The 16,658-nt window shown below is 44.5% G+C and overlaps 1 protein-coding gene across 1 annotated transcript in view; it reads left to right on the top strand.

Annotated features, from left to right (window-relative positions):
* The window catches only part of MDGA1 (MAM domain containing glycosylphosphatidylinositol anchor 1), a 192,138-nt gene that overhangs the window by 72,124 nt on the left and 103,356 nt on the right, over positions 1 to 16,658 (top strand). The window contains exons 11-12 of the mRNA XM_058836468.1: positions 6,332 to 6,484; positions 7,665 to 7,799. Of these exons, the coding sequence (XP_058692451.1) occupies positions 6,332 to 6,484; positions 7,665 to 7,799 (288 nt within the window). The remainder of the gene's footprint in view (positions 1 to 6,331; positions 6,485 to 7,664; positions 7,800 to 16,658) is intronic.

Raw genomic sequence — 16,658 nt, 5'->3', positions numbered from 1 at the left:
GTAATTTGTGATTCCATTTGCTTACTTTTCCTCACTTTCTGATCTACTTTAAATATTCTCCATAGAAGACTCACTGGGAAACACAGAGCATATTGCCAGGAACCTACTCTAGAATGTATCTCTCAGTACTTGCTGGAGGAGGCAAGCCTACAGGTGTAAATGACAAAATCTGGCCTTTTGCCACTTGCTTTTACATTGCATAAATCATTGGTAAACTCAGAGCAACTTCAGTCCTAATTGTGTCAATCTCTTGGGGTCTTTGTAAACTGAGACTTCAGATTGCCTGGCTGGTGTAGCTTTGGCAGTTTGATTGAGTCCAGAACAACTGCAGGAAATTTGCCTATGGTGGAATATAACTCAACTACTCATGTTTTTCGTGCAGTAATTATGATTTCATATTATTTATTAATATGATTCATATTTCATGCAATATATTTATTATTTCCCCTTGATATAAATTGCCCAGCCTCTGTTGGATATTGGGACCTCTGGGCCAGTTATGAGGGCCTTGACCATGAGTTCACACCTTGAAACTGACTGCCTAAAATCAAACCTGCCACACTTGCTTTCGTATACGCCTTTTCCTTTCAGACCTGCTGCCAGTGAAATATGAACCCAAAGGCTTCTAGCTCTTTCTTTGGACCACAGCTGGGTTCCCCAACTCTCATCCCAAAAACAGAAATCCCTCCTGCTACCACTTCTTTTCATACTTCTCCTGCCACCACGGCCCCAGGGAAAAGTTCACACTTGACTGCTGAGCCAAATTCTGGAAGCAAACATTGAAAGCCCTGGAGTGAAAGGCAAAGATCGGATGATTAATGCCTCTGGCAGCCTGATCCAAGGGCATGCACAATGGTGATTAATTTGCAAACTCTCAGAGTCACTTAATACAATTACTTCTTCATGCATTTTCTCTCTCAGCCTAATAAGATGCTAATAACATTGGGGCAAGCGTGCGTGTGGCATGGTTACAGAGCCAGGTATTGGGTTATAAAGGAAAAGCAAAGGAGGAGCAGAAGAAGTGAACATTGGGAGGTTTAAGACATATTTAGAGGTTACCAATAAGACTGACTCCTAAAAATCAGTTCATCTGGTTCTAAAAAACAGAATTTGTATTTTAAAAAATGCCTAAGAATTATCTTAATTTTAAGATTTTACCTTAGAGTTCTCTTAGAATAACTGATTGTTTTAATGTCATGACCAAATTCCAGTGCTGGGGAATCTGCTCTGTCCTTACCTACTCTATAATTTTATTTGTATATAACTTTTGCTTTCTAAACTAAACTCTGGAGTGCTGCCCCACAAGCCATTCCAGGTCCTCATCTGTGGGTGTTTCGTTTTCCCGTGTTTTATCAGATGTAACCTTGTAACCTTGGTGATGAGGTCATTAAGATGTATATGGGATAGCTGGTTTATTTTTTGGTTGGCCAATTGTGTCTTGCCCTTTCAGAGCAGCAACACTGTTTCTCACATACCTGCAGTCTGGCTGTGTGTGGTGCTAAAATTTTGGGACCATGGACGAATAGAGTGAGTGGTGATCCATGGCAAATGTTGGTTGTTGTAGATTAGCCTGGATTGTTGTTTACCATATATTGCTGGTGTGTCTGGTCTCTGATAATGCTCAGAGGAACCCAAGTTTGTTCAGGTAAGAACATGTCAGAATGAGATGTCAGCCTGTGTTTAGAGTTGGATTAGTCGAGTTTGTGCCTGTTTTTCAAGAATGTTTTGTAATGCAAAGGTTAAAAAAGGTGACAGTTCCTTGTATCTGATGGCAAATAGGATGACTTAACCAGTTACAGCATTGTGAAGCTTTCTTCCATTACTGGTTATAAAATCCTTAGAAAATTGCAATCGGATAGACTGTTAAATATTCTTTCTTAGATCATGACGTATTTTGAGGTCTCAATACAGTTCTCATTGTCTTAATTTTCTAGATGGGGAAACTGATGTCCAAAAAATGATAGCCTGTGGGTCACACAGCAGGTCTACAATAGAGCTGGGGCTTGGAGCATGATCCTTTATGCTCCAAGACAGTGTCAGTTGTCACACCACAGCTAAATGATGAAGGCAGTTTTATTCTAGTGTACTCCATCTGCTATTCACCCATAGTCTGCAGCTAGAATAGGATTATTATTTTTTACATTCATCTGGCAGCCAGAATTTCAGAAGCAGGGATGGCTTTCACCTAAGTACTTGAAAGGAAAACCTCCGTTATGTTTCTCAAGAAGGCAAAGCAACAAGAAATGCTAATAACGACAGTAGAGTCTCTCCCCTGGAATGCATGGAGGTGTCTGTGACTGAGAGCAAACATTTCTGCACTCTGAGCTGCCAACACTGCAAAGCCTGCCAAGGAAGTGTGTTTAGTGAAGACAGCACTAAACCCATCTTCTGAGGAGCCGGCTCCTCTGCCACCTCCACCTTGTCTGTAGCAATCCAGAGAACAATTTCTGTGTTCAGTATTTAAATACACATATTAAATTTTAAACAGGAAGCTTCCTTTACACCTTGTTGATGAGCCAGGGTCCCTGGCAAATGGCAAAAGTCTTTAAGAAGGTTTGCATCACACAGTCGAGGTCAAAAGTCAGATCACCTCTGTGGTACAGCAGGTAATTTAAAGGTTTTCTTCTTGGCTGAATCTGCCAGGTCTGTCCTGGTGAGGTTTGTTGATAACCATCCAGAGGTGACATGCTAGCAGTGTCCCAAACCACACTGAATACTTCCTAGTTATTCATGGCACCTCCACTTGTAACTCAGAAAAACCACAGAGCTTTGTTTTCCTGTGGCTTGTTTTGTACCAAAGGACCAGGAGTTGGAGCACTTGGGTTCTGTTTCCAGCTTAGGCACTGCCTGCTGTGCCCTTAACTTTGTCACTCTATACTTTGCTCATCTATTTCCCCACATGTAATGCAGAAGATATATAGAAAGAGGCATTGCTGTGCTACAGAGAAATTAAGAAGCCTTGTTCTTTAGTTGTTGCAAATTGTCTTGAGCTCCCAAGCTAAGCAAGAGGTGAGGTTCAAACTCCTGCACAGCAATTGGTGTTGCACATAAGATGGATCATATTGTTGATTAAGCAACAGGATTGCCTGATCTGTGATGCATGGGACTCTTCTCTGTTTTATGTGCTCTGCTAGAAATGTTGCCTTCTGGAAGGAGCTGCATTTTTGAATGAGAAGAGAGAATGCACTCAAGGCCCTCTTTGAATGTTAAAAGAGCTCTCTACAGGCTTTTGAGTCAACTTCTCTGAGCAGTCTCATCCCGTGTGTATGGCTTCTTACAAATGAGGCACAGTAATCTACCAGGCTGGCACAACCAGGCCTTGGTGCTAAGTTGGGAATGCTGTCCTCAGGTCCTCTTGTCTTGCACAACTTTCTCTGATCTCAATCTGAGCTTGTGCTTTCTCTTTAATCTGCCTTTTCTTTGATTTCTGTGCTTCCTCATTTGTGGTTTGTTCCCTCTCAATCAGTTGCCTGGCTGACCTTTGTGTTACAGCTTCCAACTCTGCTTTCCACCTGATATCCCCTGTTTAGGTAATTCTGTGTTGGAGAAAGATGTCATCTTTCTTTGAAAGTCCATGTGCTCAACATGGGTCAGAGGTGCAAACTGCCCTGGTGCTTTTGCAAGAGGACAGTCATTGTGGATCCTGTAAGATAATGCCATTCTAAGAGAAAATGTGTCTCTTTTAAATGCAGCTGACAACCCATGAGCTGGAGTCATGCAGATGTTTTTGGTCCAGTGGAGAGAAACCAAGGGTATTACACCACCCAGCAACATCAGCAAGCCTGTGGGCTCCAGCCTCTCCTTTGAGGACCACTGGGGATCTGGTACAGCCATGAACTCACTTCTCTCTGCCAAAAGAGCTGAGAAAGGACCCTTAGGAGCTGTCTTCTGACTCTTTTCACCTTCCATCTCTTTGTTCTGGGGATGAAAGAGACCCCCTATCCCACACAGTTACCCTGTCTCAGACCCTGCAAGCACCTGCCCTGTCCTCTGTTCCCTTCTCCTTCAGCTCCAGATGACATTCAGGCCCCTGTGTTAGGCACTGCAGAGCAGTGGCTAATTTGGATTTGGATGCTAATTAGAAATGAGCAGATTGAGTGGAAAGCATTTAGCCAGGATTAATCAGCAATTAAGCGGCCAGCTCAGAAAAGCTCCCTATGACTGTGCTCAGCCCAAACGAATGGGCATGCAGCGTTTCCCACTGAGTTTACTGAAAACGTAGCTTTCCTGGTCTGTGAACCAGGCCCTTGGCTTGCCACACGTTGTCCAGCCTATGCTGGCAAAGACATTTTTGCGGGTTACCACAGGAAGCTGCATCCTCTTTTCTCACTGCTTTGATGGGATGCTGGAAAGAGATGTGCAAGAAGGGGGAATCCACTGCCCTACCACAGGGGTGTGCAGACCTTTGGTGTCCATTTGGATTACAGTTGTTTTCATTTCTAAATGGGAGCGGATGGGGAGGATGCTAGCCACCAGAAGGTAGGGTAGCTACCAGAAGATGCAGCATCTCAGAGTCAAGATTCTGTTCATTTCATGTTTCATTTCATTCATTCTTCTCTGGTGCAAGATAACAGATTTTGCTGTATATGGTAGGTGTATGAAGCTCCTACCATCACATTGTACTCCATCTGGAGTTTTTGGCCCTGAGATTGCAGAAAACTTCCCTTGTGTGTCCCATCCTTGGCATCCAGCCCATAAGTTGAGGACCCTGCTCTGTCCTACCTATCCTGTTGGAGTCGCACATGCTAGGAGAAAAAGCCTCCTGCCCAGGAACCAGAGAAAGTCTTCACAGAAGATACAAGAATGCAGGAGCCCCAGGAGGCATTTGGGCTTCTCTTCATCTGGGCATGGTAAATAATAGTGGGAGGTGAACCCCAAAAAGTTGAATATCACACCAGCATGATATAGATGAAGTTCCTAACACATTCCAAGTCCTTGTGAAGAGCCTTGTTTTCCTTTGTGTATGTGTTCTTTCATGGCTTTATCTTTACACTTCATAGCACACCTCCTTGCTCTTACATAAAAGCAGCAATTAAAGATACATGTGCTTGCTATATCTACATCACTCACAAGATCCAAGATCCCACTCCCCTCTCATTCTCCACCTCTGGTTTCTGCCCAGTGGCCTTTCAAAACACACAGCAGTTTTCACATCAGTTCATGGAGCTGTTTTCTCTTTCTTTTTTGCCTGTTTTATCCATCCCTCTCTTGTTGAGTCAGCAGTGTAAAGCTGGTTCTTGACCTTTGCTTTTGTGACTAAAAACTACCTTTTTAACACAAAGGTTACAATCTTCAGCCTGGTCGTGTCCAATTCATTCCAATCTCTGCAAGTCCATATTGGGTTATGTCTATGCACAAGATTTTTCATCTGTCTTACAATATTGCTGTAGGATATAACTGTCTTGTGGTAGTAATAAAAGTGAGCCCTATTGCACATGTGGTTGATCCTACATAAAAGTCTTTTACCTACATGTTTTATTTTGTTAGAGGAAGCAGTATAAGCTGCAAAATCAAATATGCCTTTTAACTGGTGTAAATTAGATGTACTCTGGCTAAACAACATGCTTGTCATGCTGAGCTGACCTCTTCTTCACAGCTGATATTTTTTCATGTGTGTCACAATTTAGTTAAATATATAGCCTGAAGGGGGGTTATGTGCTGCTACTTTTTCCTCTCTCTTGGGGAAATTATTCTACCATCAAGTTGTTCTGATATAAAAGCCCTTATAGCCAGTTTGCCTTTGGTGATCTTTTTACCCTCCTCTACATTTGCCCCTTCAGATTTCTGAGAGAATTTCTTTCTCTTTAGGCATAATAGCTTTATTCAATTTTGTCAGACCATCACATCCATCAGCCTGGATTAACACTTCTGTAGTAACATGAATCACTGATGTATTATGGGTAGTGATAGGAAAAGGGGTACATTTTTAAATAAAAGAGGAGACATTTATATTAGATTTTAAGAGTAAATTCCTTGCTCAGAGAATGGTGAGGCACTGGAGCCGGCTGACCAGAAATGTTATGGGTGCCCCATCTGTGGTAGTGTTCAAGGTCAGGTTGGATGGGGCCCTGGGCAACCTGATCTAGCGAATGGCATCCCTGCCCGTGGCGATGGGTTTGGAACTGAATGGATTTTGAGGCTGCTTCCAACTCAATCCATTCTGTGATTTCTATGATGCCTTCCTTTTCAGCCTCCTCCTGAGGTCAGGGGCTGGCTGCCCCTGGCTTGATACAGAGCCTCAGTGGTGACACAGCACTGCTGTGAGCACCCAGGCAGCTTGGGGAGGGTGTTTAAAAAGAAGCAGCTGAGCAGCCCCTTCCCATCCCCACAGATAACACCTGCCGCTTTGAGGATGAGAAGATCTGTGGCTTCATTCAGGACAAGATGGACAACTTTGACTGGACCCGGCAGAATGCCCTGACCCAGAACCCCAAGCGCACCGTCAACACAGGGCCCCCCACAGACATCAGCGGTACGCCGGAGGGTAGGCACAAGTCTGGTTTCTTTTGGTTTGGCAGGGGAGGGGAGATGCACACCATCTCTTGTCAGGAATCTTACAGCTCTGGGAGCTAATGGACGGCTGATCTGCTTTCTACTTCACACAGGGTGCAGGGACCAGGCAGTCAATTTGCATGTTACTGATTGGAATTAAACACACAATTAAAATACCCACAACTTTGTTGGAGGAATAGTGTGAGTATTAGTTCTTGTTGTCAGCTAATTGCCTGATGCCTAATGCTCTTGCACTTTGTTTGATGCTTGTTTTGAGGAAAAAAAAAAATGGATAAACAAGTAGGAGAATATCTCTAATACCCAGAAATGGCCTGGTAGGTTTTAGTGAGTTTTTTCCTCGTAGAAGTTCTCAGGGATGCAAATAGATCTCCTTAGTACCAATCACAGAAGCAGGAGAGATCTGGCAGGAGCTGCCTGTGGGGCAGGAAGAAGCCTTGCCTATAGCTGGAGGAGACTGATGTTATGTATTGTTCACCCTAGGTGTGTGTGGAATGCATGCTCCCAGTTTAGCTGGATACTACGTCCCTCTTTCTGTAATAAGGAAAGTAAATTTGTATGCAAACACATACCTTTGCATGCAGAAAAAAAATGGCAAACATTCAATAACTCGCTAAGGAAATGTTTTTTCCCATTAGTGTTCGGTACACCAACCTGATTGAGCATTGAAAATGATGCTAACAAATTAAATGGCTAATCTTTTCCTCCCTGGGCTGTTAACAACTGCTTTGGTATTGTTCTCTTTAGACAACAATATTGTTCAGGCTAGATGTACCAAATCCTCTCTCCCTCTACTTAAGGGAGAAAAATCGGTATGAAATGGTTTCTCTTTCTGGTGTTTTCCTTGCACAGTTCAGTCAGCTCTGAGGCTCTTTGTGCACCCAGATAGATGTGCATGTTCAGGGGTTCACCTGCTACGTGTGCTCACAGCAGGTCTGCAGATGCCTGGCTCTGCTGCCCTTCCCTCAATACTACTACTACTAGTTACTGCGGCTGTCCTGCAAGTGTCTCTGGCCAGGATCAGTGGGCACAGAGCAATTGGCCAAGTCTCCCAGAGGAGGGATGGTCTCCCAGCCACACTGGCACCCCATCATTTGGAGGAAGGGAGATGCAGTGCATGCTGCCTTTTCCCACCTTTCCCTCTCATTCTGCAGGTTATTACATGTTCATTGAGGCATCCCGACCCCGGGTGACAGGAGACAAAGCCCGGCTCATCAGCCCCCTCTACAATATCACTGCCAAGTATTACTGTGTCTCCTTCTACTACCACATGTATGGGAAACACATTGGTGAGTACCCTCTGGGGAAGGGTAAATTCAGCCTCATGTGGGCTCTTGGGGAAGATCTCCAGCCTCTTGCTCCAGCAGCTATGCCTGCGACCAGAAATTCCAGAGGGTGGGAATCCTACTCCAGTATTCCAAGCAGCAGGGTGGGCTGCTGCACTCAAATACTTTTCCTGTATCCCATCAGTGTCAGGGTTGTGAGGCTGTCACAGCCCATACTTGGGGCAGCACCTTACAGTAAGTCTGTCCACTGGACAGGAGAAGAGGGTGAAGTGGCTTTGTGAACCAGAGAGCTCTGGGGTGGCTACAGCTACATTGGGGTGCACAGGATTTGTGTTGCCCCAACTGTGCCAAGGGGCTGCCTGCTCTGCCTGGCTCTGTCCTCTCGTTGCTGTAAGCCTTGAGTGCAGTGAGAACTGCAGAAGTGACTGGCACTTCTGAGTTTCCATATCCAGTCAAGGAGCAACTGCTAATTCGTCACCTCTTGATTATAATTTCATTAATTTGAATAATAGATGCACTCTTCCCACAGCAGGGTTATTAATCACCTGCTGGACTAGAGCCTGACTGAAAAATCAGGGCCCAGGCAGGAATGTGTCTGCCCTTCAATAAGCAGGGTTAATTAACCACTCTCAGCTCAGTACTGTAGATGTCATTGGGAGGGAACATGCTCCTCAGTCTGGCCACATCTCTGTGCACATGTGACACGGCTGAGAGGTTAAACTGCAAAATCTGGGTAAGGCTGAAAACCTTACACCATGGTTGTTGGGGGCTAGGAGCTGGGCTGCATTTCACTGAGCAGGTCCCCATCTGTGTCTGTGTTTTAAAGGTTCATATCTGCTCTCTACACTTGGACTTGGGCTAAGTCAGAGGTGTTTTCACACACCTGAATTTCCCCTGGAGACAGACTGCTCCATGTTGTAGTCATGCTGGCAGTGGCAGGTTGCTCAGGCAGAGCACTGTCAGTGTTGGCTCACACCGGATTTTGCTGGACCTGCTGGTCCTGCTTAGCTTACAGAGCCCAGCTGCTAATGCTGTCTGGCAAACTCATGTGTTCCCTGCAGCTGGCCCTTATGGTAAGTCAGCTCTGCTGCCTAATTCCTGCTCATCTTCTACTAGGCTTGGAAAGGGGTCTCATTCTTTGATGAAGAGTGGCCCAGACTGGTGGAAAACTGAAAAAAAACAGATGTAGGGAGAGGAGGCCTCTTGCTTTTTTTCTTGTGTTATATTTCCCACGTTAATTTCACAGGTGAAGTAAAAGCTCATCAACATTTGCTTGAATTTGGAAGAGAGCTCAGTTTAACAGTTCTCTTGTGGTGGTCTGTCTGGAGGTGGGGTGGACTGGACATGTCAGAGACTCAGCTCATTACAGGATTTTTTGCTTTTAGCATTTTAACTCTTTACTGATTGCTCTGCCCACAAATTACCTAAAAATGATGGTGACCTCTCTCCTGCTACCTAAGAAAGCCTGAGTGCCATTTTCTGTTCTTCAGCTTCAGACACCTTTTATATCTGTTGATTTTTCCCTTCATACCCAACATTATGGCCCCTTCCTGATCCCTGTTTTTCCTCTTGTTGTAAAAATGTGCTGATAAATTTCTGTGAGGTAGATAGACACTGCCTATCTACCCACTGTAGACAGACAGCGGGTAGATAGCAGCACCCACTCTTTCCATGGTGGGTGCTGCTGAGCTCAGAGACCAAATTTTAAAATCAGACTGATCAGACAGAGACAGATTGAAAGAGAATGAAATGAGAAAAAAGTTATTTTTCTCTCGGCCCGTGGAATGCATGACTTAGTCCAGCAAACCCACCATATATCTGCCTGCATATTGAAACACAGTACCTTGTTGCCAGGCTTGATGCCCTTATTGGCTGAAGTCCTCTCAGAGTTCTTAGGACAAAACAAGTTTATTCAGCTCTTCTTCTTTAGCCCTGCGTTAGAGGAGGGTGTAGGACTCCATAGTATTTCTCCTGTGAAATGAGGGGACAAACCTTGCCCTCCCATCAATCTCACAGATGCAACAGTGTGAAGGTAAAGGTAGGGTTGCTGCAATCCTGAGCCATGCCTTGCTTCCCATAGACCTGGCTATCCCTGATGCCTGCAGTCGTGGCCACAACTCCTGGCTCACAAAGTGCCAGTGAAGTCCTGCCAAGCCGGAGTGTACACAAGAGTGTATCAGATTGCTCCTGTCAGCAGACAATGCCAGCAAGAGGGTGTCTCCTATCACAAGCTCATCTAGCAACTCCAGCTCCATCATGGAGCAAATTTAAGCTCTGTCACTACAAAAAGTAGCCGTATAAAATCCTGACATTTATTTATTTTTTTAATAACCCTTTTATTACCTTTTTTTTTTCCCACTACAGAACTTGAAAGCTGGTTTACTCTCAAAATTTGACTATAAAATATCTGTAGCCATCCAGGCAAATCTTTCCTGGGAGAGTTCCCAGACACTACTTGTTTATAATAGATATGACGAAAGAGAGAAACAGAATACAAATGCACTGGTTGTAGCCATGATATAAAATATTCAGTGACTAGCAGAGCAGGATACTGATGAATATCTCTCAGCTGATGAGAGAGCAGGATGAAGGGGAGCTCCCTGGAGGCAATCTCCATTCTTCTGAAGTTATTTGGTCATCTGTTTCTCTTCCTCTGGCCCCCTCTGTAGCAAGAATTCACACTGCCCTATGGTGCTGCCAGCCCCAACAGAAAAATCCAGGGGAAAGGAAGAAAAGGAATCCCATTTCCCCCAGGCATTCAAGAACAAGGGTGTCTTACTTGCAGCTGGTGTAGAAATGTTAAATGAGACTTGGTTGGAGCCTGGTGCTAATGATGCCATTGTCATGGCATTGATCCCTGTGTGAGCCATTCACTTAGGAGTTGGACTTGATGATCCTTGTGGGTCCCTTCCAGCTCAGAATATTCTGTGTTTCTGAGGAATTGCTTGCTTTCTTCAGAGGAGGAAACTAGCCATGGCAGCTAGCAACTCTGCAAAGTTCAAAAAGCCTCTTTGCCAGGTTGGCTGGGAGCAAATCCTCAAGTCCTTGCTTCAGCCATCAGACTCCTCTGCCTCCCTTCCCAGGGGCTGCCTGAGAGGGGGATGCTCTAAGAGGACAGTTTCCCTGACAGACTAGTTCCACCACAGTCCCCTGCCACCTTTCTCTTATGCCTCCTAACTCAGTGGTAGCCAGGTTATGACCTGTATGGCCTCCTGCTCACTGCTGGATGCTCCTGCAGGTCCTGCAGCAAGAAATGTCTTCATGGTCATGAAGATTGCTGAGAGAGTCATGGAAATTTCAGCCACTGAATGGAGAGTTAAGGGTGTGATTGTTCCAGTGCTGACACAGACCTTATCTGACCACCCCATATATAGACCAGCTAAGTCTGGTCTATGTAATCAGGATGGGAAGCTTCCAATAAAATTATAAAGTATTCATTGCTTTCTACAGCTTCTTGAGGAGGGAAAGGGGGAGAAAAGTGCTGATCAATGGTATCCAGTGACAGGATGCATGGGAATGGTTCAAAACTACATCAGGGGATGATCAAATTTCTTTATTGAAAGGGAGGTCAGACACTGGAATGGGCTTCCTAGAGAGGTGATCAGTGGGCTCAGGTTGGTTGTAGGTCCTTTCCAACTTTTCTTTCCCTTCATTTCCCTTTTTTTTTGTCCTCTATTCTAAAATCCCATGAGGAACAGTGCTGGGGACTATTTAAGAAGGATTTTGGTTTGGAGTCACTGGAAATAATAAGTGATCAAATCACTTGCCACAGCATCTGAGTTCAAGAAAGCTATGGCTGTTTCACAGAGGGAATTGGATTGTGGGCAGGCCACTTAAACAGGCAGTGTCACCACTGATGCCCTCCTGCTGAGGAGGAATCACAGGTCTGGAAGGTCTGCCGAACCAAATTGCTTCTTTACTTCTTCAACTCAGATCAGACAATCAGTGCAAAGGTGTGTCTAAAAGGCCGTGGTATATAGTCACATGTTGAAGCCAGTGGGTGCCATCTTTCTGACAAGTGACATTCATCAGATCTGTCTGGTCACACAGATTGAGAGGTACCGGTTATGTCAATGCAAAAGCAGCTTGAACCACAAAGGCATCATTTTTGTAAGATTCAACATCACAGCTCCCTCGTTCCTACCCAAACTTTGTTTATGAACACAGTACTCTGCCATTGCACACTAATACAGATGGCACTGTGGAGGTAGCTGCATTCTTTTGGAAACAAGAACTTTGCCCTATATAGAAATGTGTCATTCATTAAATTCATGCCATTATCTCCAGTCCAGTAAGTATATGCTGTAGAGATCACATCACTGGATTGATTGAGGGGAGGCTGATTTTCCTAATGAGTATGATTCACTTCCCTCTAGGCTCTTGAAAACAAGTTGCAGTTAGAGTTAAATGAACAGTTTGTAATGAAAAAATGTATTCAATTTTTTTAAATACTCATTCTTTTTCCACTTATTCTGATGTGGTTTTGGCCATCAATAAATATGTATTTGACTAATGATTCGTTAAGAGAGCCAGCGCCTTCCTGTGGGCTGTGGTATGGGCCCTTTGGATAGACTGTGGTGTCTTCTAGTAGTATCTGCATGGGTTTTTTGGGAAGTTAGTCAAATACCATGATCATGAGCAAGGATTATAAATACCTAGCAAGAAGACCACATATTTGTAAAGTGTCATTCAATCTCTGTAAGTTCAATACAATGGTTCTGAACCAAAGACAGATGAAGTCACTGTTTTTCTAAAGAATTCTCTGAATTTGGAATTAGATTTAAAAATTATTAAGACCGAGTAGTATTTGTACATCATCTAATCAATCTTCCTGCATAACCAAGGGCAAAGAATTCCCTTTAGTTACTTTTGCTGGAGCCCAGTAAATACTATGTGTCTATATCTGCATTAGATGTTTAGTTACAAAGAGCACTAACAGCGTGTTTAATATGTAGGATTTGATCATCCCTAAGCCAAAGAGTTTAACATCTAAAGAAGAATACAAAGAAAAGGTGTTCAGATGTGCATTGGCTACATGCCATTTTCATTCCCTAAGTATTGTGTCTTCATGTTGATGCAGGCATTCTATTTAGTACCTTGAATGTGGGTTCACTGATCCCTGCCTTTCCCTGCCCCTCACTAAAAGGGCATCACTGAATCAAGTTCCCTGTGCATATAAGCACTGAAATGTTGCTTTCTTCAAAAGTCCTCTTCTGTCTTACCAGTTGAACATCTGACTACTTTTCTGCTGCTGATTTTGTTGGGAAGGCTGTGGGAGCACGGATTGCTGGCACCCATTCTTCTGCAGATACCCTGAATCCCTACAGATTTTCTTTGCTCCTGATCACCTGATTGGAGACACAGTTATTCCTCTGGTGGACAGTTGCTATGATACCCCTTCCCTTCATTCAGCAGCACATCTTTCCATTCAGACTTTAATCACAGCAGCAGCCTTGTGCAAATTTGAGATGCTGAAAGGATGGAACCTAATCATCTCCAGGTCTTGCATCAATTATTGAGACTCTGAAATTGATATATACAAAACTTAACAGACACTTAAGAGGAAACAGGAGCTCTCAGAGCATATCCAGGTACTTCTTAAGCACTCCCTTGTCAGTCTTCTATTCTCTCCATAGATTATTAATTATTTCACCCTTAGTTATTCCAGGTGCACATCTGGACACCCCCCTGGGTGCTCTGACAGCATAAAGGCTATGGTGACAGAGTGCAAGCTATGATACACTACTTGTGCATCCATCGCTATCTGTACTTGAGCTTCAACCAAGCAACGTGATTTTGTAAAGTATGGAAATGCATCCCAGAAAATCAAAGAAATGCTCAACAAGTGTCAGTCACCACCATCACTTCTAAGAGTGACTTTCTCTCCCCGAGAGAGCTCTGCAAGGATGACAGTCACCCCAACACTTGAAGGAGTTTGCAGTTGCAGGTTTGGAGTCTCACTGTCTCAGGCAGTCGCCTTGAAGTTTTGTTGTGCAAGTAGAGCAGGCATGAAGTGGGAAAAGTCTCTTGCTATAATGCATCCTATAATGCATCCCAGCTATAATGAGCTCAAAGCTGGGAGCACAGCCTGCTCTAACAAACAGCCTGCCCGCAGCAAATCACTTTCAAGGCCTGAACCATTCATTCTCTCACATCTCCCTGGGTCAGGCAGAGGATGAGGCCAGAGAACAGCTTTTGAGTGGTGACCTCAGTTCAGCAGGAAGAATATGTGATCTCAGCTGCTCCTTCCTGCTGTCTCGCTGGCTTCAGCATTGCAGTAAAATAGCCCATCTGCTCCAAGCCCTGCAGCTGTGCAGCTGCTGTGCTTGGCTCCCAGGACTGAGACACCACTGACAAGGTGATGATGGGGAAATAGGGAAATTATTAATAGGGATAGAGAAGAAAGAGGAAAATTTTTCCTTAGCATAAGTACATCTGTGTCTGCAGGGCTTTTGTCAGGAACCCTTTCACACACATCTTTTATATTTTGGGGGCTCTGGGCTGGGAGGCTCCCTCCTCTCTTGCTGAGGTCTTTGCAAAGCTTGCCCACAGAAGGGAGACAGGCAGAGCCCCCTGTCTGGCTGTTGTGCTCTTTTAAACCTGTCAGTGGCTATGAAGCAGACTTCATTTCAGCTCATTGGAGAGTGCTGAGCACAGTGTGTGCTCTCAGTCTGAGAGCTGGGCATGTGAATTCTGCAAAGGACCCAGCTGTCTCTGGTGCCAAAGATGAAAGGGCCTGTTATCAAAGCTGGGAGGAGAGAGAGAATTGCTTGAAGGCATCTGGGCATATCACGAAATAGAAGGTGAACAAGGAGCAAACAGACCTTACAGATGAACGGTGGTTCACTCTGCTTCTTCAGTCTGCAAAATTGGTGGGAAAAGTTGCCTACACATGATCTCCTTCTTGTTAGGTTTATCATACTCTAATTTTTAATGGTTGGACTTGATATTAAAGGTCTTTTCAAATGTAAACAATTCCATGATTTTCCCCCAGGCTGGCCTCTTCTCTCTTAAGGTAGTACCCAGCACTTCTGGGGACCAGCAGCTACAGTACAAAAGAGGGAAGGAGCTGCCCCCATCAGCATCTTCCTATCATGCTTGCCAGCAGCTGCACAGAGAAATGAAGGAGAGCATCTGTTTTCCTGTCCAACACCTGAGGGTCTCCTGGCCCTGCCTGGAGCAGAGTCACCAGCAGCACTGGGCTCCTACACAGCCATGGCTCCAACAGGTGACCAGCTCTGAACTTACCCCTGAGTCACCTTCTCTGTGCCCTCCCTCTGTTCTGTTCTAGATGCATATCAGATGGGCCTTTGTTCTTCTGAGATAGCATAAATTTAACGGTAATTTAATGGAGATTTTATTTTTCCTTCTTCTGAATTTCTTAAACCACATCCTCTTGTCCACACATAAAAAGCCTGTTACTGGTCACAAACAACCTCTGAGGGAATTTTCTATGAAAAGGGGTGCCAGGATTTTGTTCCATAAACACAGTATCAAAGATAAAAGTTTTGTATCATTCATCTTTCTTTGCTAACAGTTTCTGTAATTAGATTGGTGGATCAAATGAGCAAAGGAGCTCAAGCATAGCTCCATTGCGAGTCTGCTCCTGCCATATCACCATCTGCTCTCCATGTACACAGACAGGTGGGGATATGCTGGAGAGAAGGAGCTATAGCTATATCTTGTCTGCCTTCCTCCTCATCACAAGACAGCCATGTCAATACCATTGCACTTAACCCACTCTGTGCAGGGCCCAGGTCCCCCCTGCCCAGTGTGTCTCCCCAGAAGTCCAGCCATCCAGCCATGTGTCTGTTTTGCCTTTTTAGAGTGTTGTTGCTTCTCTGCTGTACATTCCCTCCATCCCGAAATTCCTGTACATGCCAGACTGGTCAGACAAATAGTGACGTGCAATTGGCTTTGCCATGTCAGGGAATACTACTTCAAGCCCAGCCTCACTTGATGATGGTTTAGGAGGTCAGAGGTGGAATCGTGCTTGTTTCTTTGGGTTTGCTGTAGGGGAGACATTGCCAATCAAAACTTACCTATTGCTATCTATATCCCCAGAAAATCCTAGACACAGTGGGAAACAGGAGGCTTTGATTCCCCTGATTCCTTTCTCTATAGCCTCCCTCCTGTACCAGAGCATGGAGTATCCCACAGCAGTCAGCTGGCAGCACAGGCTGAATGTTCTTCATGCCCCAATGCAGATACCTTGTGAGTAGATGTGGGATCATGGTGCTTTCCAAACTCTGACTAGGATGAGCTCTCTAAACCCTCCTGCCTGAAGTTAGTGAAGCAGTGGCTGCAGAAGCAGGTCTGTGTAGTGACCCTATGACTGGACAGAGGGGACCCTGCACACCAAGCTGAGAACAGTGAAAGACATGTAGAAATAAAGTTTTCTGTAGTCAGGAGTGGAAAACAGCCCAGAGGCTTTAATTGTCTTACACTTTTTAATGTGTGAAGCATCCTGAGAGACTGTGAACAGGTAAATACATCCTACCATGGCACAAAGACAACATACATTCCTAGAAATTATGAGTCAGTATCACTTGGTATTATTTCTACATCTCTATCTGTGCAACAATTATTTTTCCACTCTCTGCTCTCTGGCTGTCAGAGCAATAACTTTCCCCCCAGCTCTGTAACCAGTCTGATGCTGACTGCTGTTCATTAACATCCATTTAAATGAGAGAGGGAGAGAGACCTGTGTTTATTGTGGAGATTATAAACAGTAATAGATTCTTTCTGGAGACAGTCATTTGCTTCTGGTATTTGCCTGCACTAAGCTTTGGGATTTTAGTTTCTGATCAGAGTGGCATTAACATTAAACACTCAAAGAAGTGCTCAAAGCCTCTGTTAGAA

The sequence above is a fragment of the Poecile atricapillus genome, chromosome 3 (assembly GCF_030490865.1).
Source record: "Poecile atricapillus isolate bPoeAtr1 chromosome 3, bPoeAtr1.hap1, whole genome shotgun sequence".
Classification (NCBI taxonomy): Eukaryota; Metazoa; Chordata; class Aves; order Passeriformes; family Paridae; genus Poecile; species Poecile atricapillus.
This window is presented reverse-complemented; position numbering and strand designations above follow the sequence as displayed.